At 37.1% G+C, this 27,113-nt stretch overlaps 2 protein-coding genes across 2 annotated transcripts; both read left to right on the top strand.

Annotated features, from left to right (window-relative positions):
* The first annotated feature begins 539 nt into the window (after positions 1-539).
* Positions 540-10,434, top strand: fam133b (family with sequence similarity 133 member B). The gene is made up of 11 exons (XM_066675181.1): positions 540-677; positions 1,873-1,970; positions 5,636-5,714; positions 5,807-5,917; positions 6,019-6,051; positions 6,180-6,254; positions 6,388-6,486; positions 7,393-7,449; positions 7,553-7,633; positions 7,751-7,801; positions 10,154-10,434. The coding sequence occupies exons 1-11, from the start codon at positions 654-656 to the stop codon at positions 10,244-10,246; spliced, it is 801 nt and encodes a 266-aa protein (XP_066531278.1). The 5' UTR covers positions 540-653; the 3' UTR covers positions 10,247-10,434.
* Positions 10,435-12,233: 1,799 nt separating this feature from the next.
* On the top strand, positions 12,234-26,782 carry hepacam2 (HEPACAM family member 2). The gene is made up of 9 exons (XM_066675040.1): positions 12,234-12,316; positions 16,102-16,455; positions 17,527-17,811; positions 19,566-19,865; positions 21,782-21,904; positions 23,422-23,443; positions 23,540-23,574; positions 25,415-25,488; positions 25,583-26,782. Exons 1-9 carry the CDS (start codon positions 12,259-12,261, stop codon positions 25,691-25,693), a joined length of 1,362 nt encoding a protein of 453 aa, XP_066531137.1. The 5' UTR covers positions 12,234-12,258; the 3' UTR covers positions 25,694-26,782.
* Positions 26,783-27,113: the final 331 nt, after the last annotated feature.

Genomic DNA, 27,113 nt, shown 5'->3' with positions numbered 1-27,113 from the left:
TTAAAACAATAAAATAACAATAATAACAACAACAATTATTATTATTATTATTATTATTATTATTATTATTATAAAGAGTGAATAGAAAATGGAGCTCCAATCTTTTTTCATGCCGGAAGTTACACATATTAAATTTGTGTAATTGTCAAGAAGTCCTTATTGCTGAAAGTAAAAGGGTAAATGAAGAAATTCTCTTTCAATCTATTTCTTTCCTTTGATGAATTCTTCTGTCTCTGTCCTTATCTCTCTCCAACCCTTTGTATCTCCCTCTCGTTTTCTCTCAACCTCTCTGAACCACTTTGCACATCCCTTTTTCACCTATGAATCCTCTTTCTGTATCTGTCTCATTGTGTAAATCTCAGTCTAAAACTGCAACAGTAGACAGACTCTCTCTCTCTCTCTCTCTCTCTCTCTCTCTCTCTCTCTCTCTCTCTCTCTCTCTCTCTCTCTCTCTCTCTCTCTCTCTCTCTCTCTCTCTCTCTCTCTCTCTCTCTCTCTCTCTCTCTCTCTCTCCCCCTCTCCCTCTCCTCTAGGGGGGGATGTTCTGAGTGAGAGGGAAAAAGAGAGTGGCGGTGGGTGATGTCGCCGGGGCCGCTCAGTTATGTAAATAAGGAGTAACTTTTCTAATGCAGCTTTAATAAACAGCTCCAGTGATGGGGAAACGGGACAACAGAGTGGTGAGTGGACTGTGTTGAGAAGCTGAACAGAGTGTGACACAGAGGAAGAATCGGGAGAGACAGAGTAGCTCAGCTCACAGAGATAAGCTCAGCTCATTTTGGAGCTAAACCCAAGACTCGTGTTAATTTAGGCCTGGTTAATGGTGTCTAACACTGGCGCCTGGCTTTTTAAACTGTATACGGTGTTTATATGTGTGCCAGAGACATGTATTTGTGGCTTGGGTTTCAGAGGGTTTATTTGTTCTTGGAGCACCATACAGTTAACGTTAAATGCGTTCTTTGTTGTTAGCAGGGTTAGCTCTTAACTGTTAGATACAACATTATAGAGCAACTGGCTAATGGTTAATAACACATTAACCATAATAACCTCGCCCAGATTAACTGGGTTGGCGGGAATGAAGTTTATATTGTCATACATTGTCATGCAGTTTTAAACAGTAAATGCATTTTTTTACGAAGTGATACTAGCTAAAAAAAATAGCTGCGTCTTATCTAGCGTTAGCTTAACGTTACTTGCCTGAAGAAAGCAGCGTACCTACCCACAACAGAGTTGATGCCACCTGAATAAGCTCTTTATCACTAGGTCCTCTACGATAAATCATTAAGCTAATGCAAATTGTAGTAGGAATGTAGTTCACAAAGCCACAGAACCAAGCTGGGGTTCAGCTCAGTGAAAGCGAATTAAAGCTGTAGGTTTATGTTTACGGAGTTGACGTGGCTGACAGACTGATTTAGCTGCTATCACTACCCAAGTACAGGGGCTCTTGTCTCTGCCTCAATACCTTCTTAATTACTGAGTTTATTGCACGCAAAACAGAAGAAAATGCCATTTTAACTATATATATATATAAATTATGAAATATAATGCTTGATTCTAAGCTATAGCTAAAGAAAATCCCCCAACAAACTTGAAGACAACCCTTGAAGACAAGACTGTGATTTAATCAGTAAAACTCCACTGAAAACATCCAGACAGCTTAAAGCTAAAGAGTCTAAAAATATATGTTTATCCAGTCTGATTTAAATTATTTATATGTATAGTGCAGCCCGAGTGACCTGTCAATTTTGGATCAATTTCTGATCCTGGATCTTATCATAAGACTATGTTTACTGTTGTTCAGGTTTCTGCAGGAAAAACTGCATCTGGTTATTTTCACCCTGAGTCTCTGATTTCTTTAACTGTGTTGCATTGCAGGCATACTTGAACCCTATAGCTGCTGCAAGAGCCAGAGGACCTACACCTGTCTCCGGTCCCACCATACAGGATTATCTCAGCAGACCTCGACCAACATGGTATGGAATATAGTGAGAGAGATTTTAAGAAAACTTTGTGTTAAACATGTTCAGTGGGTGTTTAAAGTGATAGCACCCATAAAATATTAAACTGAAGATCAGGGAGAAATGGTTTTCTGTTTACCACAATTTACCACAAAGAACTAATGTAGTATTAAGTTAAAGAAATTTTAATAATGCATAATCTATTTCTGCATAAAATGCTGAGGATTAATCTGTCAGGATTATATAAGCTTTTCTTTGGCTTCCACCTGTGTCATGAAGTTATCAGCTAAATAACAGCACAGGAGAGTCCTTGTTGTGGCTAAGCTGGATTAAGTATTCATTTTTTTTAAAAGATTTTGAAAGTATTACTGAAACCTCTGAATAAAATTAAGTTTATGCTGGCTATTTCATTACTATTTTCATACTGGAATGTAGTGGGGGGCTGATCCCCATTTTTTTCAGTTCAGATCTGATTCAGATACACAGCTGCTATTACAGATACATATTTCAAAACAAGAGCTAATTTTACTTTAATATCATCATTATTGTTGTTAGTTTGAGGGTACATCTTGAGGTTGAAATAGACCCTCAACACACATTAATAGAACAGCAAAAAATATAAGCTACACAATTGCAGAGGTTTTTGTTTGCATTTTCAGAAATGTTCTTCCTTCTCCCCAACAGTGTTTTACAAATACATCTACAGAAAAATGTAAAATGACTCCAGAACTATTTTTCTTTATTACCTGTCTGTTTTGATTTCATTTTTCCTCACTCTTCATACTCTCTGTATTGCCTTTTCTATCTCCTTGGTCTGATTTCTTTCTTTCTCTCTCTCTCTCTCTCTCTCTCTCTCTCTCTCTCTCTCTCTCAAAATTGTGAAACACTTGACATGGCTTAATGTACAAAAACAATGGCCTAAAACACAGAACCTCTCATGTATTTCTGCTGATATGTACTCTCTACTGCAGAAATTATCGTCCTGTAATCCAAAAGGACAGTAATACATTTTCCATTAAGCTTCTTTCCTATTTATCCCAATTGCAAAGAAACAACTTAAAATATATTACTTTCCTTTTGAATTATGTTTTTTTGTCACTGAATGCACCTACCAGTTTGGAAACAGAATTTTAAATGGCCACTTTGACTTTTATTTATCCATTTTCATTTTTATATTGTCTGATCTGTTGCATAATCCAGCTGAAAATGAAAGGATAAATACATATTGCATTTTCATTTTAATTTTGACACTTATGCAGTTCATGAAGAAAAAGCAAAGCCAATGTGATATGAGTTTTCTGTTCCCAATTAGATTTACAAAAACTTTTAAATGTAATTTTATTTTTGCCAGTGCTGACCTATGCTAGAGTGAAAAATGAAATTGTAAATAAAAATATTTAATTTAATTTTTAATGGTCTCATTTGTGCCCATGTTTGAAAACGAAAGGGAAAACATTTATATAAACAATATTATTGTTTTCATTTGAATTTTAAGATTTGCAGGATTTACCTCCCAGAATCCAATGGGTGAATGATGCCAATAGCGGATCTTCTACCAATGATAGGATCAGATCAGGCCCATATCTACTGGAAAGATACAGGGGTTGGACAATGAAACTGAAACACCTAGTTTTAGACCACAATAATTTATTAGTATGATGTAGGGCCTCCTTTTGCGGCCAGTACAGCGTTAATTCGTCTTGGGAATGCCATATACAAGTCCTGCACGGTGGTAACAATCCTTCAGGGTGCAATGTTTGAAACATTGAATGCACATGGTCCTCCAGAATGGTTCGGTAGTCCTTGGCAGTGACGCGCCCATCTAGCACAAGTATTGGGCCAGGGGAATGCCATGATATGGCAGCCCAAACCATTACTGATTCACCCTCATGCTTCACTCTGGGCATGCAACAGTCTGGGGTCTGTGTGGTACGCTTCTTTGGGGCTTCTCCACACCATAACTCTCCCGGATGTGGGGAAAACAGTAAAGGTGGACTCATCAGAGAACAATACATGTTTCACATTGTCCACAGCCCTTGCCCTCCTTGCACCATTGAAACCGACGTTTGGCATTGGCATGAGTGACCAAAGGTTTGGCTATAGCAGCCCGGCCGTGTATATTGACTCTGTATAGCTCCCGACGGACAGTTCTGGTGGAAATAGGAGAGTTGAGGTGCACATTTAATTCTGCCGTGATTTGGACAGCCGTGGTTTTATGTTTTTTGGATACAATCCGGGTTAGCTCCCCAACATCCCTTTCAGACAGCTTCCTCTTGCGTCCACAGTTAATCCTGTTGGATGTGTTTCGTTCTTTTTGGTGGTATGCTGACATTACCCTGGATACCGTGGCTCTTGATACATCACAAAGACTTGCTCTCTTGGTCACAGATGTGCCAGTAAGACGTGCACCAACAATTTGTCCTCTTTTGAACTCTGGTATGTCACCCATAATGCTGTGTGCATTGCAATATTTTGAGCTCTTACCCTGCTAATTAACCCTTCACACTCTGCTCTTACTGGTGCAATGTGCAATTAATGAAGATTGGCCACCAGGCTGGTCCAATTTAGCCATGAAACCTCCCACACTAAAATGACAGGTGTTTCAGTTTCATTGTCCAACCCCTGTGTATAAGTAGTGGTTGAATCTACACAGAGAACAAAAAATAGTTCGTCTTCTGACTAATGTGATAGAGTGGCTCAAAGAAGTTGTAGCTCAGCAATATATACATAGAATTATTCAGAAATTCCCTTCAAGTGCCATCTCTGTAAATTGAATAAGCAGAAACTGCAGGCTGTGGCACTTTCACCATGCTGAGTGTGGGAATATGCAAATCCAACATTTCCTACACAGATTTTTCATTATTGCATTTTATTATATTAATAAAATATGGTACCACTTTTACCAGAGGTCATAGTTCATCAGGCTACATGACCCTAGGACCTAGGTGACAGCTGACACAACCAATATTAACATTTATAAAAAGATTTTTTTAATTATTTTTTAAAAGCTGCTTTAGGCAGTTTCACTCCAGAATGGTTTCTGACAGCTGCCACTTTTTGGAATAAGCATTTGTAGGTGTTTATAGGTTTATGTCACTTTACTGAAAGGCTTATGTATGTGTCATTTAACCTTATGAATAATGACCCATGACAAAGTATATTTTATGCTGATTAATTTATTAAAGAAATATTTTCAGGCACTAAACTTAATTTCTTGGTTTTGACAGTAATTACTTAGTTGCATGAAATGTGTTGTTATATATTTGTCTTTGCTTTTATCCCTCAGAACCTGAGGTTTTTGAATCTGTTGATGTTGAATCAGGCTGGAGACTTGTCTGTTCAGTCTCTCGGCCTGTGAAAATGCAGAGACTGCAACCAAAACACCTTCACTTGTCAAAATACCTTTTCTGATTGGCTGAGAACATATGGCATTAATATTAAATCCTGCTTCTTATTCTGTCAACAATGCCAACGGTCACCAAAAGCAAACAAAATCTTATATTAGCCTGCAAAACTAATCATTGTGGCTGATCTAGTACAGACAGGTAAGGTATAAAATGGTTTAAAGTATTTTTTTTTATGTTCCATTCCTTTTAACATATTTAATACGTCCTGCCTTGGCATTGAGTCGATGGTATGTTAATGATATGTCACACTGTTTTTCTAATATTCTACCACAGGGAGGAGGTAAAGGAGCAGCTAGAGAAGAAGAAGAAAGGCTCTAGAGCATTGGCTGATTTTGAGGATAAAATGAATGAGGTACAAAAATAAGTCAAAAGCCTGACAGAAACTCTGTCAGCCAAATGTGTATTGGTTACTGAATTTATGACTGAAATATTTTTTTATTTCAGCGATGGAGGAAAGAGCTGGAGAAAAACAGAGAGAAATTGCTCAGTGGAGGTGAAAAGAAAGAAAAAGAGAAGGAAAAGAAAGAAAAGGAGAAGGATAAAGACAAGAAAGAGGTAAAATTGTATAAAGAAATAATCATATTACTGTAATGCTCCCACATCCCATGTATGCAGTCTTATGGTATTTAATGGTGAAGTTTCTGTGCTGTTTGCAGAAAAAGAAGAAGGAAAAGAAGAAATCAAGTAGGGTGAGAAAAGTGCTCCATTTCTGAAAATTGTTCTCAATCTTAGCTTCTGTCATTCATGTATTTTTCACCCTTTATTTGGCAAGTTGTTTAATATCTAATAAGCTCTGCTTTTATTGTGTGTGGTCAAGCATTCTTCGTCTTCTTCCTCCTCCTCATCGAGTTCTGATTCCTCCAGCAGTTCGTCATCCGAGTCTGAAGATGAGGTACAGCATGTGTGATTTTCCTTCTCCTTTGCATTGTCTTTGTACACGTCCTTCAGCCTTTAGGAAGGCTGTTCTTTCATAGTTGTGATCATAGTTAAATTCAATGATGCTTTTTGTTTGTTCCTGACTTCAGGATGAAAAGAAGAGTGTGAAGAAGAAGAGGAAAAGAAAGCGATCCTCAGCACGAAAAGCATCTGAAGATTCTGATGTAGAATCAGATACAGACAGCAAGGTAATGTTGGTCAGCTGCTACTTTTTCAATACCTTCTTTTTAATGACATGTACAAAGCAGAAAAAAACAGAAATAAGTGTGAGGTTCTGAGTTGTGTATTTTTACTACCAGAGTTGTGTATATTTACTGTTGCAGAATAATCAAGACATTAGTATTGACATTAAAAATACACCAACTGAATGCAGTTTTTACAGTGAGTTGGCTGTTTTGATCTTGGAACACACATGTCTACTCGCTCACAGATGCTTCGACTGACCGCTTATGACACAGATATCTCTGTAGTATATAGTATAGAACTTTCTCTACTGAAATAGAACTGGCCTGTAAACTCTTGTTATGTTTCATTAGTATTCTTTGACACAGTAAACATTAGAATCTGAGCCTTTTTGCTTCTTTAGTAGTGATATGTAGGCATGTGTTGTGTTGTAATGTAATGAAATTGAATAAGAGGGTTCATGCACTGCATGCTTCTGCATCTGTAGAGTTTCCAGCTGATTTTACTTGTTATAGAGCTATAGAAGTATTGAGTAAAATTATTTGAGTCTATTGCCATATCTTTAAATATTTCAGGGATTGCAGGGAAAACTAGCAGAAAAAAAGGCAGTGATGTTTACTCTTGTCTGTGCCTTAATTTAAGACAAAGGTTTTTTATGTATGAACTGCTGAACATATTGCACATCTGCTGAACCTATTATGTACATCTGTATAAAATCTGTTTGTGTGTTAAAAATGTACAGTACCTCTTATGTGTTTTTTATGGTTTTTGTTATCCTGTGCATTACTGAATTCCTGTACTGAAGTGAAATTACATCACCTCCCCATGTTAAACAATTCTTGTTTGAATAATTCTTTATGTTGAGTTCTACACTGTCTTTATGTTAAACTGCAATTTAACATTTGTTTCAGGAGTCATCTAAAAGGAAGAAGAAGAAACTCAGGGAGGAGGGAGAGAAAGACAATGTGGTGTGAATTCCTAACAGTTTTTTGGGGGGCTTTTTATACACAAAGCTACACTTTTTTTTTTTTCCCTTATTCTCATACATGCAATGATGTTGTTATCACAAAGGATGAAAAGGGCAGCCGGAAGAAGAAGAAGACTGAGAAAAGCCACTCCGAATCCTCAGATGAATCTGATTTAGATGGGGATGTAAGGGCATCTCATTACTATAACCTTATATTTTATGACGTCAGATTTAGTTTTTCTTAATTACTATGTATATTTTAATAATATGTGGTAATAAATGACTGCTTGTTCCATTTGTAGGTTGAATCCAAAAAGAAAAAACGCAGCAGCGAAGAGATGGAGAAGACAACAGTAAGCATGGTTCTTGATATAGAGCAGTGATTCTCAAACAGTGGTACCTGTATCACTGGTAGTGCGTGGTAGTGGTATGCCAAATGACCTTGAAAAATTAACTACTTCATTAAGGAACTTATTAATAACTGAAAATCATAATTTTTCATGTCTAAATGACATATAATTATGTTTGTGTTAAAGAATCAAGAGCAAAGAAAACTAGGTAAGCCTAGTTTTGCCGAACTACCATTAGCCATTGTCACAGAGGTTTTTGTGGCATTTTGAAAACAGGAAATGCATCCCCTTGTCATTGGAAGGTATGAATAAGATTTTTGGTGCTTCATAACAAAAAGTCTTTGTTTACAGTAATAAGTAGTAAACTATAAAAGTAGCCAAGCCATTTTATCAACCAAGTAATCTACGCTTGATGAAGGAACAGAGCATCACTGAAACTAGTTACTTATTACTGACTAACATTTGTATAAGGGTCTGACTGATAATTAATTCACAGCCTCGTTTATTTTGAGTAACACCTCGCTCTGGTGTTGTGGCTTTAATAATCCAGAGATTTTGTCTATTTTCGTGTAAAGTTAAATAAAAAGCTGCGCAGACGTAATTTACTCATCAGAAAGTCAGTAACGGTGAGATGTGTCCGTGTATTCATGCCGTTATAGGGACAGACAAGATGATTTTGTTTGTTAAATCTATAGTAGAAAACAAAAGGCTGGGTCACAGAAACATTCTCCAAACATAAAGAAGAGACTATGTTACCTCAACAACGCTTACTGCGCTGAAGTGGTGCAAGTGTGTCCCAATTCAGCTCTCAACACTCTGACCCCTTGAACATTTGAACACACATTTTTTAGGTCCCAAAAAGAATACTTGTCCAGGGAAAAGAAGACCTCTGGTCACCATCGAATGTTTCCAAATTTAGTTCATGAACTGGAATGTAAAATATGGCTGAACTAACAACAGACGGGGCGGCACAGTGGAGCAGCAGGTAGAGTCGCAGTCACACAGCTCCAGGGACCCAGAGGTTGTAGGTTCAAGTCCCGTTCCGGTTGACTGTCTGTGAAAAGTTTGGTGTGTTCTCCCCGTGTCTGTGTGGGTTTACTCCAGGCTCTGGACCCAACGCTACCCTGAATTGGTAAAGCGGTTACAGTGCAGTGGCGCCACCTAAAGGTCTCTGTGAAATATGACTGAATTAATAGTTCCATCTCGTGCATGCGCTTTTCAACATTAGGTGCAAGTCAGTCAGTGAGCGCATATGCCTCTTCTAGGCCGGTCCGACAAAAATACAACATGTGATACACATACCCCATATGTAAGGGAAGGGGGAAGACAATGTTTGTTTTCCAGGGAGGGAACACAATCCCTCAGTATCTTGCAAAACCCATGTAAAGAAATCCTGGTTTCTGCTGCTGGACATAAGCAAAGATTAGATATAGATATAAGCAATTTGGAGTTTATTACAAAAAGGGCAAAGTGGAAACGAGCTAAGCCGAGACTAAACCCAGAAGCAAAAGGAAAAGGGCTGAAGTATCTTCACATCATTAGAGCCTTGAAAAAAACATAGTTTAACACAGTGCCGCAACTCCTTAACCTACTGCTGAGAGCCGATGTGAGCACCTGCTCCAAGCTGTTTTCAGCTGTAGCCTATTAAACTGCAAACTGATAAAATTGACCTCTCATCTCATTTTTTTTGTTTATTTCAAAATGCTTATTTCTCATAAATTTTATGTTCTTATAAATATTTAATTTTGTTTATAACATTCAGTTTATGCCCAGTTATTTGAATTTTTTCTCTATACGTTTTAGTAAATATTTTAAAATTTTTTGTAAAGCATGAAAATTTCAAGTAAAAAAAAAAACAACAACAAAAACATATTTATGCAATATATATATATATATATATATATATATATATATATATATATATATGTGTGTGTATATATATATATATATATATATATATATATATATATATATATATATATATATATATATATATATATAAAGTGCTGTCAACCTTAATGCATGCATTTGATTAAACTGGAAACTTTGTGTTAAGTTATTGTGTTAATTGTTTAAATGCAAATTAATAAATTCACAATATATGCCCATAGCTTCCTCCCATAATTCACTCCTTTTACAAAGCCTAGTGGCCTAGTGATCATATTAGCAGTGTTTTTTTAATCTCCTTTCCAAAAATACAAGAAAATCCGAGCATTTTAACTTGGAATTAGCCATGATAAATCACCGAATGTCATTGTGATTAACTCAAATTAAAAGAATTTAATTGATTCACTCCACTAATTTAGATAAGACACGCAATTTACTGTATGACTATGTGCTTTTTTTCCTCTTCAGGACAAATCAAGGAAGAAGAAAAAGAAGAGGCATAAGAAACACAGCAAAAAGAAGAAGAAGAAGACGTCGGGGTCAGAGTTGGAGAGAGAGTAGCTGTGGCGCGTCCAGTCTGAAAGGAAGCTGGAAGACTAAGTGTGTCTGAGGCACTAGCCACCGGACAACCCGTCTTCTGGAGGGACTCTAAAATTGAGATGTCTTAAGAAAAGCAGTCTTCCTGCTTAGACAGGATGATGATTATATAAATGGAACAGAGGGTTTGATGGGGTTTGAGGGACCCATGGGGGTTTTTATTATTATTATAATTTTTTTTTTTTTTTTTTTTTTTTTTTTTTTTTAAGCTGATTTTCTGTCCAAATAAAACTCAGTTATAACATTGGTTATCTGTTGTGGTACTATATTTAAATTGCATGTTACCTTTCTTAACCCCTTAATTTTACATCCAATGGCTTATTCAATAACAATATACACTAGGCATCATACGAACTTATTCCTATATTATTATTAATTATAGAAGCATTTAATAAAAATGTGGACCTGCAGTCGGTTCCTGTTTTAAGGGGTTAAAGAGGGACTATTTTAAAAAAAAATAGCTTGGTATAAGTATTTGTTCTTTATTTTTTTTAAGTTCACAATTCAATCATTGCTGTGCAAAAGCCAAAGGTCACTTTTTTTTTTCTTCCCTCATTTTCAGGCAAACTGACACACATTTCTAGAAGTTATTTCAGGTAACATTAGATTTAAAATATTCTGCTTGCTTAAATAATTACAAGCTCAAGGGAAGACTCTTACCAACCATAAAGAACCTAAAGTTTACTGCAGATCTGAGAAAAGAGACAAGCTTTTGCAAATCAAGCAAGAAAACTACTGATGCTCTCAAGACAATGAACTGATCACTGCAGAGCCCAGACCTCAACATCACTGAATCTATTCTAATACATTAATCATATGTCTAACACAAAATATCTAGCTTCTGTATTTAGTGTTTTTAACTTTGTCAGAAATACAGCTTCCATTCTTTTCAGGAGACTTCATGTTTCGCTGTTTATTTTACATATCTTTATAATTTAGTTTATATTTTGATCTTTTGGGGCAAATTTTTTTGTCCTCAAAAGTTCTCATATTTTTTCCAGTTCAGTTTTAGAAGTTGTTTACGTTTTCTGTTAATCTTCTGTCCCAGCTGCATTCATTAATATTGAAACCTAGGCTCTTTTCTTAGCAATGGCTTCTTGATCGCTCCTCATCCTTTAGGGTTGAGTGCCTTCAAACAGTGGGAGAACGGCAACAATCACCTGTGCATTTTAGTCACATAAATGGCAAAACTCAAGCTTGTTTTTCTTCTCTGTCTCAGACATAAACCAGGTCTTGCTGTAGTTGTTTTTCTAGGCCTTATTTAATTATACTCCTGTTTATTTTTGTTTATGTTATTACATGAAGAATGGTCTCAGACCTCCACTGTACTGTTATATATTTTAACAGGTCTAAGATGTATCACTGTGCTTTAAAGATGTCAGGAGGATTGGGCTAGATTAAAGTATTTAAGCATTGCGTTGACTCAATGACAATTATTAACCGACCTATGGTCCTAACCCAATTATACAAGTGCCCTAGATCTGTGTTTGATTCTGTTAATTTCCTCTAAAAACATCAATTTTAGTCAAACTATCTGAAATGTTGAAAGGGATTCTGAAGTTGAGATGGGACCTGGTGACTTTCTTCTCACGTTTGTGAGTGCTGTGAAGGTGCGGGTGAAACTTTGCATATACTTGTGTACGTTGTCTCGGGCTGCTGTGGGCTTGGAGTCATTGTGCAGTGTCCTCTACCCAACGGCTTTATTGGTGTGCTGAAAAATCCTCCCTCGAATAGGTTTGTTTTTCTTCCCTGTGGTCTGATAACTCGTACTTAAGCCGTGTACGTGTCTGTTAGGCTTTTGATGGAGCTGCATGTGGCCCTGGAGGAGGTGGCGGCCTTTCTGAGCCTCTGCCAGGTGTATGCTCTCCTCCTGCTGTCCCATGGGAGGGGCTTCATTTCCCTGGCAAATGCTGTCACCAGTTCTCCTTTCTCTTGTCACAAGTCACAGAGCTTCTCTAGAAAGCAGGGAGGCAGATATGGAATCAGCTGGATTTTCTGTGTGTCTGCTCCTGTGGGCCATGATTCTAATGTCAGGTAAGGTGTTCTTGTTATTACTGTGTCAACAGCAGCTCTGTAACTTTATATCACACTCTGAGTGAGGCTACCTCTGGATGATGTCATAAGCTGTGGGTGATACGTGGTGAGCATTATGGTGTTGCCGTAAAGGAAACGAGATGGTTATTCATAGTCACAGTCATATCGGGGCTATTTGCCATGTATGTGTGTGGCTCTCAAAATTCACTGGATAATGCTCTCGTACTTACTAATGAATATGCAAATTAAAGCCATTGTGTAAAAACTATAGGTAAAAGCCTCAGACTATAATGAGTGCACTTATGTATTTTACCACTTTTAAAGTTTATTGCATAAAATAATTCCAGCACTCATGTTTCACTATTTATTTGACATATCTTTATAATTTAGTTTATGCTTTGATCTGTTTGGGCAATTTTTTTTCGACATTTGACAGTAGCTCTTTACATTAAAATGTTACCATGAATGAACCTGTAGAAATGGTCAGAATTTTATTGGGTTAACTTCATCTGGTTCCATGAATGTTAAGGGTTAGGGTTAGATGTTGTTTTGGAGATTTCATTATACCCCCCACACATTTTGTCATAACAGCAAAGATATGTAGCTTTTGAAATAGCGTTGCCATTATTTTAACCTCTGAAAAGCAGCCTTCACACAATGTAGGAGTATATGATGATTATATAGTTGTAACTCACTCCCCATGTCGGTAACAGGCACTAAATATTCATAAACCTTTCACTACAGTGTGCTCTGATAACTTGAAAACTACAAGTTCCCTTTATCTGAGTTATCACATGCTACTCTAAGTCAACAGCAGAACTGACTCAGAGGATTAATCACGCGCAGGTTTTTGTTACTTTACACATGGAACATGTTGTCATATTAAATGAAGCTTATTTAAATTTTGCCACTGAGAATCACCATTCTTATTGACTGTTACTAACACATATAGGAGCTCTAGAAAGCCACAAATGGCAAAAATAACGCTGGTCCCATTACAGTGTACAATTTCATTATTTTCATCAAAGTCAATTCATTATAGTGGCCTCTAACAAACTATCGACTATTTCTTTAATATATGCCTCTCCTTTTTCAGAGTGTGTCTTTGAGTTTACTCATTATTTGTATTGTTTTTCTTCCAAATAATGAGAGTGGTGTAATGTTCATATATTTTGAGGATATTTTTTGTATATTCAATGTGTAATGGGAGATAAAGACGCATTAAATTAAAGCCTATTGTGTCCTGCTTAGCCACTAGTATTATCACCACAACAATCTATGGTTTGTTTGGAGACAACAGGAGCAGAGAGGGCCCAGCACACTCCTCAGTGCTCAGCAAACCTGAAGAACAGTGTGCAGTAAACAGTGGCACACTTCTAACACTAAGCCCACCCCCCCTCAACCCCGCCCCACGCTTCTGGGCCCTTTCCCCTACCATAGGGGTGTCTTTATTTATTATTTAGGACACAACATGAGCTGCACACTGCTCTATTGTGGCTCACAGAGCTGAAAGAGGGGTGTGTGTGTACATAGACCCAACACCAACTTTCTTAGAAACCTAATACAGCTTAACAGCTTTCAGTTAAGACTGGAGTCTTAGGCAAATGTGTTGGCAGCCCTGGTAAATTTTGTTTTATTAAAAAAAAATGGTTACTGAATTTTTGAGTTAAATAAACTTCTAACAATAAGTTGGCAGAGCAAAAAACTGAATCTTGTGCTTTCATCTTAGTGTTTAAAGTTCAGATAACTTTTTAAATTTTAAGGGAACGTGGCAAAAAAATAAAAATAAGTTTCAGTGATCAGAATTTATGCTTACTCATTTGTTGTCTGAAATGACTTATCCAACAAGGGCTCAAACACACAACTCCAGGACCCTGGAGCTGTGTGAGAGTGACACTATCTACTGCAGCCTAGTGTATGCTTATTCACATTTTAATTCACAGTTCTGTTCATTAGCGGCATTGAATATGTTGAGACAAACAAAACTTGAAATGTTATGTTTTGCATTCGCAGAAGTAATGGCACATTTAATGTTACATTTTTTTCCTATAAGATATCAGTGTGGATTGAAATCTGCAGACGATGATGTGCTGAAGTGTATTCCCAGTACAGAATGTGCTTGTTTAATTTTAATTTACAAATTTAACAATGTAATTTGACCAGAGGTTTCCAAACGTTTGCATGACTGTAGCTAGGTGATCTGTTTCTCTTTATGTCACTGTTGCTGACTGTAAACCATGTCATCTCTAATGCGCAGGTCAGAAACAGGATGAATTTACTTCCTCAGGTTCCTCAAAAACGTCATTAGGATTTTATTTCCAGTATTCGTTGACTCTATCTCTAATTTCAGTGTTTATATGAGAGGTGCTGAAGTGTATTTTTCTCTGGAGGAACATGACTTCATATAATTCTCCACAGTTTCTTCACACAGCCCTAGTGTTTGCGTAAAGACCAGTTGGGACCATTTAGAAGGGATCTTGTGTTTGGCTACAATCATCCAGTACAGTCCTGTCAATATTTGCTCTTTGGCAGTTACAGGACTGATCAAGTGAATCAGGCTTTAGAGGTGATTAAACTGACAGATGTGTAAATCATCTAATGTGCCATGGACAACTAGAGTGTAGAGAAGTATATCTTTGTTTTCAGAGGCTTTTAGCTGTGGAGGAAACTAAATATATTTTGGATGGCATATGTGAAATAATGTCAAAATATTACAGACATTCCTTCTGTATTTCCAGGTTCTAAATGTATAAATAAACAACTAAAGTACAGAAATGTTTTAAGTGTTGTAACTTGTGTGTACCCTGTTAGTAATGCAGCAGAATGGATATACTTGGCAATGGCTTATTATTAATGGGTGTGATGTTATTAACCCATTATAAGGACTTTGAGTTTTGTATCTGTAGATTAAAGAAACAATGATATTTCGTATTAGGAGCAGGATTTCAATTAAGGGCCCTGAATGATGAAACTCAGCCAACCACTACAATAACAGTGTTACGTCATGATATTACTGCTGCACATTTTGGTGGCTCTAGAGCAAACACATCTGAAGCTTGTAAAATCTATTCCATGTTTTGTTTAAAGCTTGCAACAGACTGTAATGTATATCTTTTTTTTGTCAGGTGTAATTTTACAGTGACTCCTTCAGTAAAGAGCCTTAAAACAGGCCTGTGTCTAATTCTGGTTCAGACTAAAACTAACAGAAATCTAAAGATTTGCTACTAAGTATATTCATAGACAGTAATTTATCAGCATTCCAGAAGTCATATATTTATGTATTTTTTACGCCTAACAAAAATGGTAAATAAATAAATCAAACTTCAGTCCAGCTCCTAAAATCCTAAACAATGAGAGATCTAGGTTGGCTGCATCTACCTAAACGGCACAGAGAATCAAAAAGAAAACATTTTCATTTTATATATATATATTTTATCTAATCTTAATAAACAATTAAGAATGTCAATACAATATTGGAATATTTGAAAATATGTTAATGGCCTGTGAAAACATCACTGATCTTGTTATGTTCTGCATTTTATAACTAACCATTAAAGATTCTTCATAAAATGTTATGCGCTCTTAAATGTTATTAACGAATAATCCATTTAAGGGTTCTTCCAATGGGATCTCTTCAAAAAACACTTCTTGGCCCATTTTTAAAAGTATAGGTAGGAGTTCACATGTGATTTTTCAGAGGAAAACTGCATTGCTCAGAATGTAATTAGTTAAATAGTTATTAACATATTTATTCATGATTTGTTTACTATTTGGGTTCAAAACAGATGCCAATGCCAACACAGAGCTCATCTCAATGCCTTCTGTCCTGCACGGAATCAAGGGTCAGTCTCTTCATGTCCCAGTGAACAGTCAGTTTGCAGTGAATGATGTGGTGCACCAGGGCTCCTGGTTCCAGATTCACCCCAAGCACAAATCTCTGGTCACCTTCGAAAACAGTAACTCTATCTCCAACCTGCAGCTGAAAGACAAATTGGTTTTCAGCCCAACAACCCTCTCGCTGACCTTTAAACACCTGGAAGCGGAAGCTGAGGGAGAGTACCAGTTAAACGTCTACATTCTCTTCACTGGCCAAGACACACCTGAGAACATTACCAAGACCCTGCGCATAACTGTGAATGGTGAGAGTGACATTAGGTGATGATACAGTTGCTTATGTCTGACCTGATTGACCTGGCAGAGATGTTACACTCAGCCTTTTGTTTAGATGGTGCGTAATGTCTTTGTTGTCCTGGCATTTTAGAATGCATATAATTTAAATATGAGTTACTATATAAGATTTGTTTAATTTATTTTGTATCCAGTCATTGTATTTCTTCACAATAATAAAAGCGTAAAAATAAATTAAAAGCCTAAATTTAACAGAACATCACACAAAGTCTCAAAATCTAAATGTAGTGTCCAGTATGTACCATCACCTTCCAGCATTCTGTTCTTTCCAGGAGACTTGTTTTCAGTTTTTCAAGTAAAACATGTCAGTCTTAGAAGTCAGGTTCATTTTTGGGTATGGGCTCTGGAGTGACCTGCCCATTCTGCTGAGAGCACCAGCACTGTCTTTGTTTGATTTGCAAATGTTCTTTTCTCAGTAACAGTTTCTTGACAGTTAGGAATCCTGTTTTTCATGTAGTTTTTAGTTTGGATTTCCCCTTCCTTATACTCTTATTTGAGTGAATGGTCTTAAATCAATCTCCTCATGAATATCTCTTTAAAGTCAATAACTTCATCCATTACTTAATGATGGCTTTGGCTGGAAACTAAATAAAGGAGTGGTCCCTGAGAAAACAGTAAGATACTTTCACTTTGTACGTATTATTGCTTGAAATAAAATAATACATATGGATTATTTAAATATATCGTAATTTGAACAACATCAACTCATTTAAAAAAGGAGAATTGACTGAGAAAAGAATGTAAACATTAAAAAGATTGTCTTTGTACAACTTTGAAGAACACTAACTGCTCCACTCTGCTATGATAGCACAAAAAAAAACATATGCTCTCATGAACCACTGGCTTGGATGACAGTGGCATCGCTGGAGATTAAACACATAAAGGGCACAACTGACTTAACTATTATCTGCAGAAAATAGGGCCATGGCATGTTTACAATGGGTATGTCTATGGAATATGTGTTTCTAGTGCTAGGTTCTTTTAGAATTAATATTTTTTGTTTGGAATGTGTGTGTTTCTAGTGCCTCTGTCAACTCCTTTTGTGAACAAGAGCTCAGACAGGACACTGTTGGAAGATCAGGACAATGTTACTCTGAGTTGCTTTGTGGAGAATGGTGCTAGGGCTACGTACCAGTGGCTTCAAAACAACAAACCATTGGTTTTGAGTGGACGCCACATGTTCTCCCAACAGAACAGCATACTGCACATCAGCCCAGTGAAGAAAGAGGACATTGGACCGTACGTCTGTGTGGTCAGAAACCCCATCAGCCACAGACAGAGCCAAGCTACAGAGGTCAGCGTGTTCTGTGAGTGTCCAGCCCTGTTTTCTTCTTTGTCTATGAGTAAATGCACACAATCAAAATATGGAGGAAAAAAAATAAATCAGTGTTATAAATTTAAAGTCAGTATTTCAAGAATAATGCCTTAATTTTATGTGGAAACAAACTACAAGTGTCACCATTTATTAAATAAATGAGACCTTAGTCTTATATCTTTACAGCTGTAAAGATTTATTTTCTTATAATATTAGATATATTTAAAAAAAAAAATCTTTACACAAAATATATTAATATAAATTTTACTGGAATTTTCTTTCTTTCTTTTATTTATTTATTTATTTATTTATTTTGTATAGTACCTTGTGTTTTGCTAGTTCCAGCAACCTAATTTTCTCTTTCATATCCTTGTTGCTCACATCATATATCCTCCATTGTAGTTTTGTATTTGTCCAGGTTCCTCTTGTTTCCTTGGTATATTTGTAAAACCACCTGATCTCCTTCTTGTGCTACTTTTGAAACGAAACAAAATCAGTGTCAGTGAACTGCTATGTCTGTGTGATTCAGGTGTATGGACGAACGAATGCTCGCTTGATGGTTGCAGAGTGTTTTTTTACAATTATCGTTCCTTTATCAAAACCTTTTTTAACATATTAAATATCCAATTAGTACAACTTTTCTTATTAAAGTTTATTGTCAGGGCCTCTTCCTTGCTGTGTAAGGAAGAACCAAAACGTGTGGTTTTTATTCTGATTTGAAGCAAGAGTGGATCCATCAAACACAAAAGCTTTAAGTGTGGTTTATTTGATGCTAACATTTTTGGGGTTCTACCAGGTTCTGGGGTCAGGTGCACAGTATTAATGAGGGGAAAAACACTGACAGATTTCACACTGTATTTAACATTGGAAAGTGTCTGTGTACATTTCTGTTAAATAGATTCCCTACTTTATTTACACTGAAAATGTGTATTGTGCACTTAAATAATTTAAAATAAATAAAAGTATCTGACATTTGGACAGCACATTAGATATTTGTGTCTGTGATGTGAGCACAGGCAATTAGTTCATGAAGGCGATAGGGTGACGTACCACCAAAAAGGAAAAGGAGGGATTTTTTTTCTTTCATTCTACTACAGTAAACACCCATGGCTCTGTCAGACAATTTGTCCCGCCTCTAAGTGTCACAGTCTAAGTATAAGTTTAAATATACATTTCGACCTCTTTTTGGGTAATTTCAAGAAAACTTTATGAATCTAATGGTTACTGGTCATATTTCTACATGAGGTGACCACAGAAATAAATCTCTTCTACATTAGATGACACTGTCAAGTTATATTCCTGATTAATTTGTACAGTACAATGTGCCAATTGTCTAGATGGCTAGGTCTTAGTTTGTCCAGTGAACAAGTCACCTTAGGAATTATTGCAACAATTGCCCACCCCTGAGACATTTGGCAGGAACCGCCACTTGAAGTGAGGTATTATATTTAAACAAGCAATAGCTCACTGTTTTTTCTTTCATTATAAAATGCTATTCAAATTGAGATGAAGAACCCAACAGAAAAATAATCCCTAAATGAACCGTTAATGCTTCATCGACTGGGTCCTACACATGAAGAGCATAGTAAGTTTACTACAGGAATTCTGATACATCCAGGCCACTGTGTGTCAGAGTAAGGGCAGGAGTCATTTTCACCATTGACTGTGGATCCTTTAATGTAAAAATCATGGTTGAGTACAAAAACCTAAACAGAGTCATTTATTTTTTTCTCTCTCTCTCTTCAGATGGCCCTTATAATCTAGAAGTGAACTCAGATCAGGGGCTGAGAATTGGAGAGGTGTTCACTGTGAATCAAGGCGAGCTGATCTTCTTTGACTGCTTGGCTGACTCAAATCCCCCCAACACCTGTGTGTGGATCTCCAGAACTGACAACAGCACAGAGGTCCTCATGACCGGCTCTCGCTTTCTGGTGCCTTCACATAAGTTAGCTCAGCCCACAAAGTTTGTGTGCCAGGCCTTCAACAACATGACGAAGAAGCAGGATGAAACTCACTTCACGCTGGTGGTGGCCAATCTGGGGAAAGGTATAATTGGGACTGTGGGTCAAATTTGCTTGTGTTTGTACACAGAGAAATTCTCTCTCTGTTCTGGCGTTACGTGACTAAGCTGATTTTAATCGTTTTGTGGAGTGCATCTGATAAGCCAAGCTATATGCTTTACAACGTCTGTTTTTCAGTTGCTAAGCAGATATCAGCTACAGCTTAAGTGAAAGTCGTGCTGCACTGCTGGAAAGTAAATAAGGGGTTGCAGCAGGTCTCAATGTCTTTGACTAAATATGAAATTACCAGAACTGGTTAGAAGAGATTAAATTCATCCCATTCCATAATACAATAGTAGCCCTCAAAATCTACTTCAGTTCTGTGAAATGGAAATGCAGTGTAGCTTCTACTACCTTATGGAGGTGCAGTGTAACTTCCTAAAATATTCAGCATCTATTAGCATACCATGAGACTGATTTTTACACAGCCCTTGTCTTCTTCTTTAGGATATTATTTGGTCCTAAAAAATGTTAAAGGGGACTTATTATAAAAAAATCACTTGAGTGCATTTGCACATTTATTTCTGAATCTGCATGTCCTAGCTGTGGCAGTTCCTGCCAGCTCTATCAAGGGAGACAATGATGAAATTGTTGCAATGATGGTACTATATGATTTTAAAAAACTAACCAAACGTGAAAACGTGAGACACCCCACACATAAAGACATTTTCTACTGGTTTGTCTGTGCTTGATCGTTGTTAATACTCAAAGTCCCAAGACTAGACAACCCGCCCTGAATGTACCACCAAACACTTTCCGATCTCACATACCGACAGTCAGCCCCGCTCCTCAAAACCTCGCGAGAGTTTCTCACCGAAATGATACTTCACGAGAGCTGGCGTGAATTTCTCATGCACTAGGTCTGTATCCGAAACAGAAAGCTGCAGATATCTTGCGCTCTTGAAATGTAGGTGTTTGTAACTGAATAATTACAATACACCTTCATCCTTCAGAATACTGCCATAATTCGCAGCACCTGAATTCATTTCAGACACAGTCTGGATGTAAACAAACACGGCGGATGGCGGTGAAATAACTCCACCTCGACTCTCATGCTGAACTGAACTGCGGCATATTCTCATTTAAAGATAAATGCCCTGAAACCCGTCGTTCTGAACAAGGCTACAATAGCAGGGTATTAAAAAAAACGTTTTTGGTATTTTGATCAAAACATATCACAAATTATTCCATAAGACCCATCAACTGTGTTTACTTGTGGAATAGGGGTATAACATGCCCTTTTTAAGCTAAAGAGCTGGTAGTGTAAAAGTGAAAAGTGGATTTTTATGTCTGAATTAAAGCATTACAGTTTAAATATATGCTAGAAAGTAGAAATCCTGTCAATATCTTATTAAGTGTACACGTACAAAACCTGTAGATATTACAGTTAAATGCTAGTCTTAACTTCAAACTTTATAGTAATGAAAAATTGCAGGGCAGGGGATGTAAGCCTATTTGGGGATGGGTGTGAATTGTTTCAGTTTCCATATGCAAAAGTGACTAATGTTTACTGTTACCTTAGACATTATTGATTTTATACCCACATAACACATTATATATACACACACACACCCAGTACTGTGCAAAAGCTCTAGGCACATGCAAAATGTGTTGGAAAGTAAAGATGACATATATATGGAATTAATTCTTTATTACTTGAAAGAAAAAGACAACAATTTAATATTTCTCTTAAATATTAGTCCTAGGTACAATTTATACAGTTTTATAAAGAAGTTAGATGGCAGTTTTACTGAGAGTCTTGGAGAATCTACCACAGTTCTTTTGGATTGTCGTACTTCTTTTTCATACAAAAACTCAGGAACCTTCGTTATGTTTTTTTTTTTTTTTCTCCCTATATTTTATATTAAATTTGTGACTTACAATGTTGTGATCTGCCTACAGGGAGTGAAAAGCTGCAAGCGGACACTGTAGTGTCTCCATTAGCTGCCATTGCCACTTGCTCAATACTCATCATCATCTGCATGCTGTTTGTGTTCTTCAGGAGATCATGCAATCCAAAGAGAGGTTTGTGAACTTGAAATGTAACCAGAAGTTACCCACTTTTAATAAGTGCAGATTTACATGAGGTGAATTGTCCTTTGGCTGCACTACACAGTCACTGATAGATACAGTTACAGCATTTCTACAACCCCAAATGAAGTAAATATTTAGAAAAAATGTTAAATGAAAACGAAATGTAAAACCAGTGATTTGTAGACTATATTTGACCTGTAAAACAACTCCACACACATTCTGCCTGGGGCGGGTCGAAACTACAGACAGGCCAGACCAGCACCTGCGCACTCTTCTTCCACAGCCTTGCTTTTGCAATGCCAGCCGAATGTGGTTTCCAAGTGTCTTTTTTGTGATATGCCTGGTTGTAACAGTAAAATGCGTTGTCATAAGGGTAACATATGCTATTATATTTATGCTTTTCAGCCTTAATAGTGTAGTTTACCCCTGAAACCTTGGTTTTTGTCATTAGTAATAGTCTAGGCTATCCTTTTTAGCTCTGGTCAAGAGCAAGCAGCAGCAAATCTTTCCTAAACAGACTTGACATATTAATTCATCCAACCATAAAACATACTTAGTCTGTATAATGTTCCAACCCAGATGAAAACAGTTAACATAAGAGGCTCACAGTAGAGTTTTTAACCGGATGTTGCTATTGTACTTATATAATGATAATCATAATAATACTTATAAAGATTATAGATGAATGACAGTTTTCAATGCAGTGCCGCTTTAAGGCTCAGAGTTCATGCTGGGTAAACCCTTCAGGTGGACAGTACACTGTGCACATTTGTCTGCCACTTCTTTCCAGTGTATGTGTGTTGATTGAGTGGTGAATGGAATGCCATTCTCTGCAATGTTGATTGTGTCTAGGAAGGCTGATGTGTAACTATCAATCAGTCCATCCATGCATCCATGCATCCATCCATCAATCAATCAATAAATGCTTATACAGCTTAGGCTGAAATATAGGTATGTTACAAGCCAATGAACACCATCCCAAACCTGAAGCATGGGTGTGGAAGCATTATGTTGTGTGGGTGCTTTGCTTTGGAACCTGATCTCAATTCCATGGAAAATTGAAGGGCAGAACTGAAATCGTGTGAGAAAGAACACCTTAAAATCTCAACTACAAAAAGTCCCAGCAACTCGTGAGAAGGCAGTTACCTGAAAGCTCTGACACAGGTTAAACAATTTAAAGTCATTAGTAGATACTAACAATGTGTAAACTTCTGAACCACTGGGAATGTAATGTGTTTGAGAGTGAGTATGCTGCACACAAGTTTAGACTGCTGTTTTCATTATATATTTCTAACACTGGGCCTTATTTAATCAAATGTTTTCCTAAATTTGAATGTAGTTATGAACAGATTCAGAGAAACAGGTTTTATCCAAATCAGCTTGAGCTTTTGGGAAAAAGGAAGTTCTCACATTTATCAGAATAGATTTCACAATGCAATCAAAAGTATGAGGACAGTATCAGTATCAGTTTCACTCTCAATAAATGTGCCTTGTTCTTGCTTCTGCAGTGTTGATGAAGATATATAGCAGGTAAGAAGATTAAGGCTTGGATAAGTATTTTCAGAGATAAATATTTAGATTTGGTCTGAGGTTAAATAACACCTGATTTGGTTCCTCCCCCTCTAGGCCTATGCCAGAGCAAAAAGGACTGCATCGCTCAGGTAAGGTCGCCTGTATGGTTTATACTCTAATGTGACTGGTGTGTGTTGTCAAGCAGTGCTGTGTACATAGCCTTTGGTCAAACAAACTCCAGCCCTCGTATCTGCTCAGAACAATTACTATAATTATACCTGCCCGGTTTCAGTCACCTGTTGCACAAATGTATTGTTTTGTTTGCTGAAACATACACCCATCTGTTTAGACCATTTTTGTACTCTACTCCGTTTATTGAGAACAACTGTGTTAGTGTATTCATGTTCATGCATTTTTAATATATATACACAAAAAGTAGGGAAATTTGTGTTTGGTAGATTATTTCTTTGTTGTAACAATGCCTCTTAATGGCAATAAATCATATACAATTGGAAAGCCTGTTAATTTCCCTTTTAAATTGTGCCACATTTGTAAGGAACATGCAGTTGTGGGATGAACAGTAGAACTGAGTATGTGGCTTGCGCCCATGAAAATTTTGCCAAATCCTTTCTGCCAATGCCAAACAGCTTATTTTGCTGTTGTTAATAACAATTGTTTGAGCTTCTGGTACACCCAGATGCTGCCTGATTGACACCTGATTGACCCTGCTACAGTGGTCAGTAGGTGTCTGCTCCAAGAATCGGCATGCCACATTTGACTGATCTGGATAGGGCCCATGCGATAGGGCAACTTCAAGCTGGTGTTCTGCAAAGCCAAGTTGTGGCATTGTTTTGAGTGAGCCCTAGTACCATCTCCAAATTGAAGGCCAAATTCTATATAAGGGGGGACGTCAGAGGCAGGATGCGAACTAGGCGTCCCAAGAAGACGGTACCCTAAAAAGATTGTTTCCTCACCCTGTCAGCACTTAGGAACCATAAGCTTTGCAGTCAATCCGGAACAGACTTCCGGTCTCATTGGGCTGCCAGGAGGCCTGCCATGACTGCCCTTCACCATCAGGCCCATTTGCGCTGGTGTCTGCAACACTTGAATTTCTTGAATTTCCCCTGGAGATCAATAAAGTATCTATCTATCTATCTATCTATCTATCTATCTATCTATCTATCTATCTATCCATCCATCCATCCATCCATCCATCCATCCATCCATCGAACACGTGCACTGAAACCTGAACATGTGGAGGAATGTAATGTTCAGCGAAGAGTCCAGATTCTGCCTATGACAGTTGGATCGTAGGGTCAAAGCATGGAAAAGGTACAGAGAACACTATGCTGACTGCTGCACCAATGGAGTAACATCTTTTGGTGGAGGCAGTGTGATGGTGTGGGGCGGCATCTCCCTCACTGTAAAAACAAGACTTATCATCATTGGAGGCAATCTAAGTGCAGAGAGATATCTGCAACCAGTGGCAGTCCCATATCTCCACAGTCTGGGACTGAACTCTATCCTCCAAGAAGACAACGCTAGCCCCTACAGAGCGGGTTTTATTAGAGACTACCTCCAGAATTTGGAATGGAGAAGATGGAATGGCCTGCCAGCTCCTGACCTCAACCCCATTGAACACTTGTGGGAGGATTTGGCAAATTTTTCATGGGAGCAACCCACACACTCAGATTATTTTTTTATTTATATATTTATTTATGTATTTTTTTTTGCAATGTTTATCTTTGGTCAACGTATTTCCTGTAGCTGTTTAAGAAGCACATAGCAATAATTTTGTAAATCAGCTGTAGTTGCTTTTGTAAATTAGTTATTCTTCTTAGAACTTTCCTCTTTTTTCTGTTTGGAAGAGATGATATTAACCTTTACAGGATAACACGAGCTGTAGGGTAAACATTAAAAGGTTAATATTGTAAAATGAGATCTCTTTTGGCTGCATTAATTAAATATATTAAAATTCTATTGTGATAGGCCATGAAGATGCTAAAGAAGACTTTGGCATCTATGAGTTTGTCTCTATACCTGGGAGAATGGAGTCTAACCATGTAAGTCAGCAGGTCCAAACAAAGCCCCTAGTGTGTTTTTATCATGTTGCCTTTGACGGGTTTAGCAGTGATGTGTCATCTTTTTGTTTTCCAGCCCTCGTGCAGATCTCTGGCGCGACTAGACTCTGTCAAAGATTTGCATACCACCATCTATGATGTCATCCGACATGTTCCTGAAACTCCCACGCTCAGTCTACTGAAGTGAGCTTAGGCTTTCACTCACACTGGTGGGGCTTGGTGAAGGACTCAATAGTGTTTAAAAAGAAACGTCCTGAATGCTATTCTCCTGTGGGCATGCTGGTTAATGCCAACTCTTCTATTTTTCCTTCTAAAGTCACTTGAATCTGATGCTTTTTGAATACACCTAACAATTATAATTTAGGCTTATACATAATATGGATATTTATTTATTTCTAAAAGGTCTTCACAGGTCTGTATATAAAGTAGGTTCTATACGTTTTGTAATAATGTTTCTCTTGTCAAAGGCTTTATGCATTTGTAACAGCACTGATATTTAGTTTCAGTGGTATTCATAATGACTGTGTGAAAAACATTAGAAGAATGAATAAAGGATTTCAATATTTGTATACATTTAACCATGTACTCTGATACCCAAGAGTATTTATATATTAATAATTTTACCAAATGCAGCCTTGCCTTTATTGCATTTCATTGCCTGAAATATGAATGTAAATAGTATGCAATTTTGTATTCTAATATATTTTTGCACACTGCAAAGCCATTGTTTCCTGTGGTATTCTGTGTCCCTGTTGGCCTTTATTTTTGCATTGAAACTGTTGTTGAAGCACAAAGGTTTTTCTATTGTAAAAGTGCTATGCAACTATTTGCTGTTAATAAGAATGCTCTTTATTATGAAAATAAAAATTCATAGCAATTGCACATTGATTATCTTGGCTTGGATGACTTGTTCATATAATAGATTTGTGTGAAAGTCTGGTGTCAGCAGTCTGGACCAGGGAAGTGACAGAAGGTTTAGAGCCCAGCTCTGGACTCCAGCTGGGCTCACTGCTCACTTGAGTCACGATGTGTGTGTGTGTGTGTGTGTGTGACAGATAACTTTGAGTCTGTGTACCAAGGCATTTTACTTGTGCATTTAAATGTACTCAAGTTGAATTAACCCATTCATGCCCTAAGTATTTTAAGGATCATGTTCACAGAACTTTTTAGTTTGCTGGAATGAAATATTGTAAAGTTACACGTTATAATAACATCTAACATTACTGTTTGATTTTTTTTTTTTGTAATTACATGTAAGTTTAAAAATGAGATAATATAATATGAATGTTATATGTTAAATCATAAAATTAATGATTTAATAAAGTTTCTACAGATCATTGTAACAACATTCTCTAATTTATGATGATCACATTCCATCTGACATCAGTTTTACACAGTCACAGTAATGCTAATGAAACTCATGGGTAACATGGTGATGCAAAATGTGGTGTTCCTGTCTTGAAGCTCCAGGGTCCAGGGGTTGTGGGTGACTGTCAGTGAGGAGTTGTTCTCAGTGTATGTTCTCTCTGTGTCTGCATGGGTTTTCTCTGGCTGCTCAGGTTTCCCACCACGGTCTGTGGATTGGCTATTCAAAAGTGTCTATAGGT

The sequence above is a fragment of the Hoplias malabaricus genome, chromosome 6 (assembly GCF_029633855.1).
Source record: "Hoplias malabaricus isolate fHopMal1 chromosome 6, fHopMal1.hap1, whole genome shotgun sequence".
In the NCBI taxonomy this organism is placed as follows: Eukaryota; Metazoa; Chordata; class Actinopteri; order Characiformes; family Erythrinidae; genus Hoplias; species Hoplias malabaricus.
Note: the sequence above shows the minus strand (reverse complement) of the source record. Positions and strands in the feature narration are given on the sequence as shown.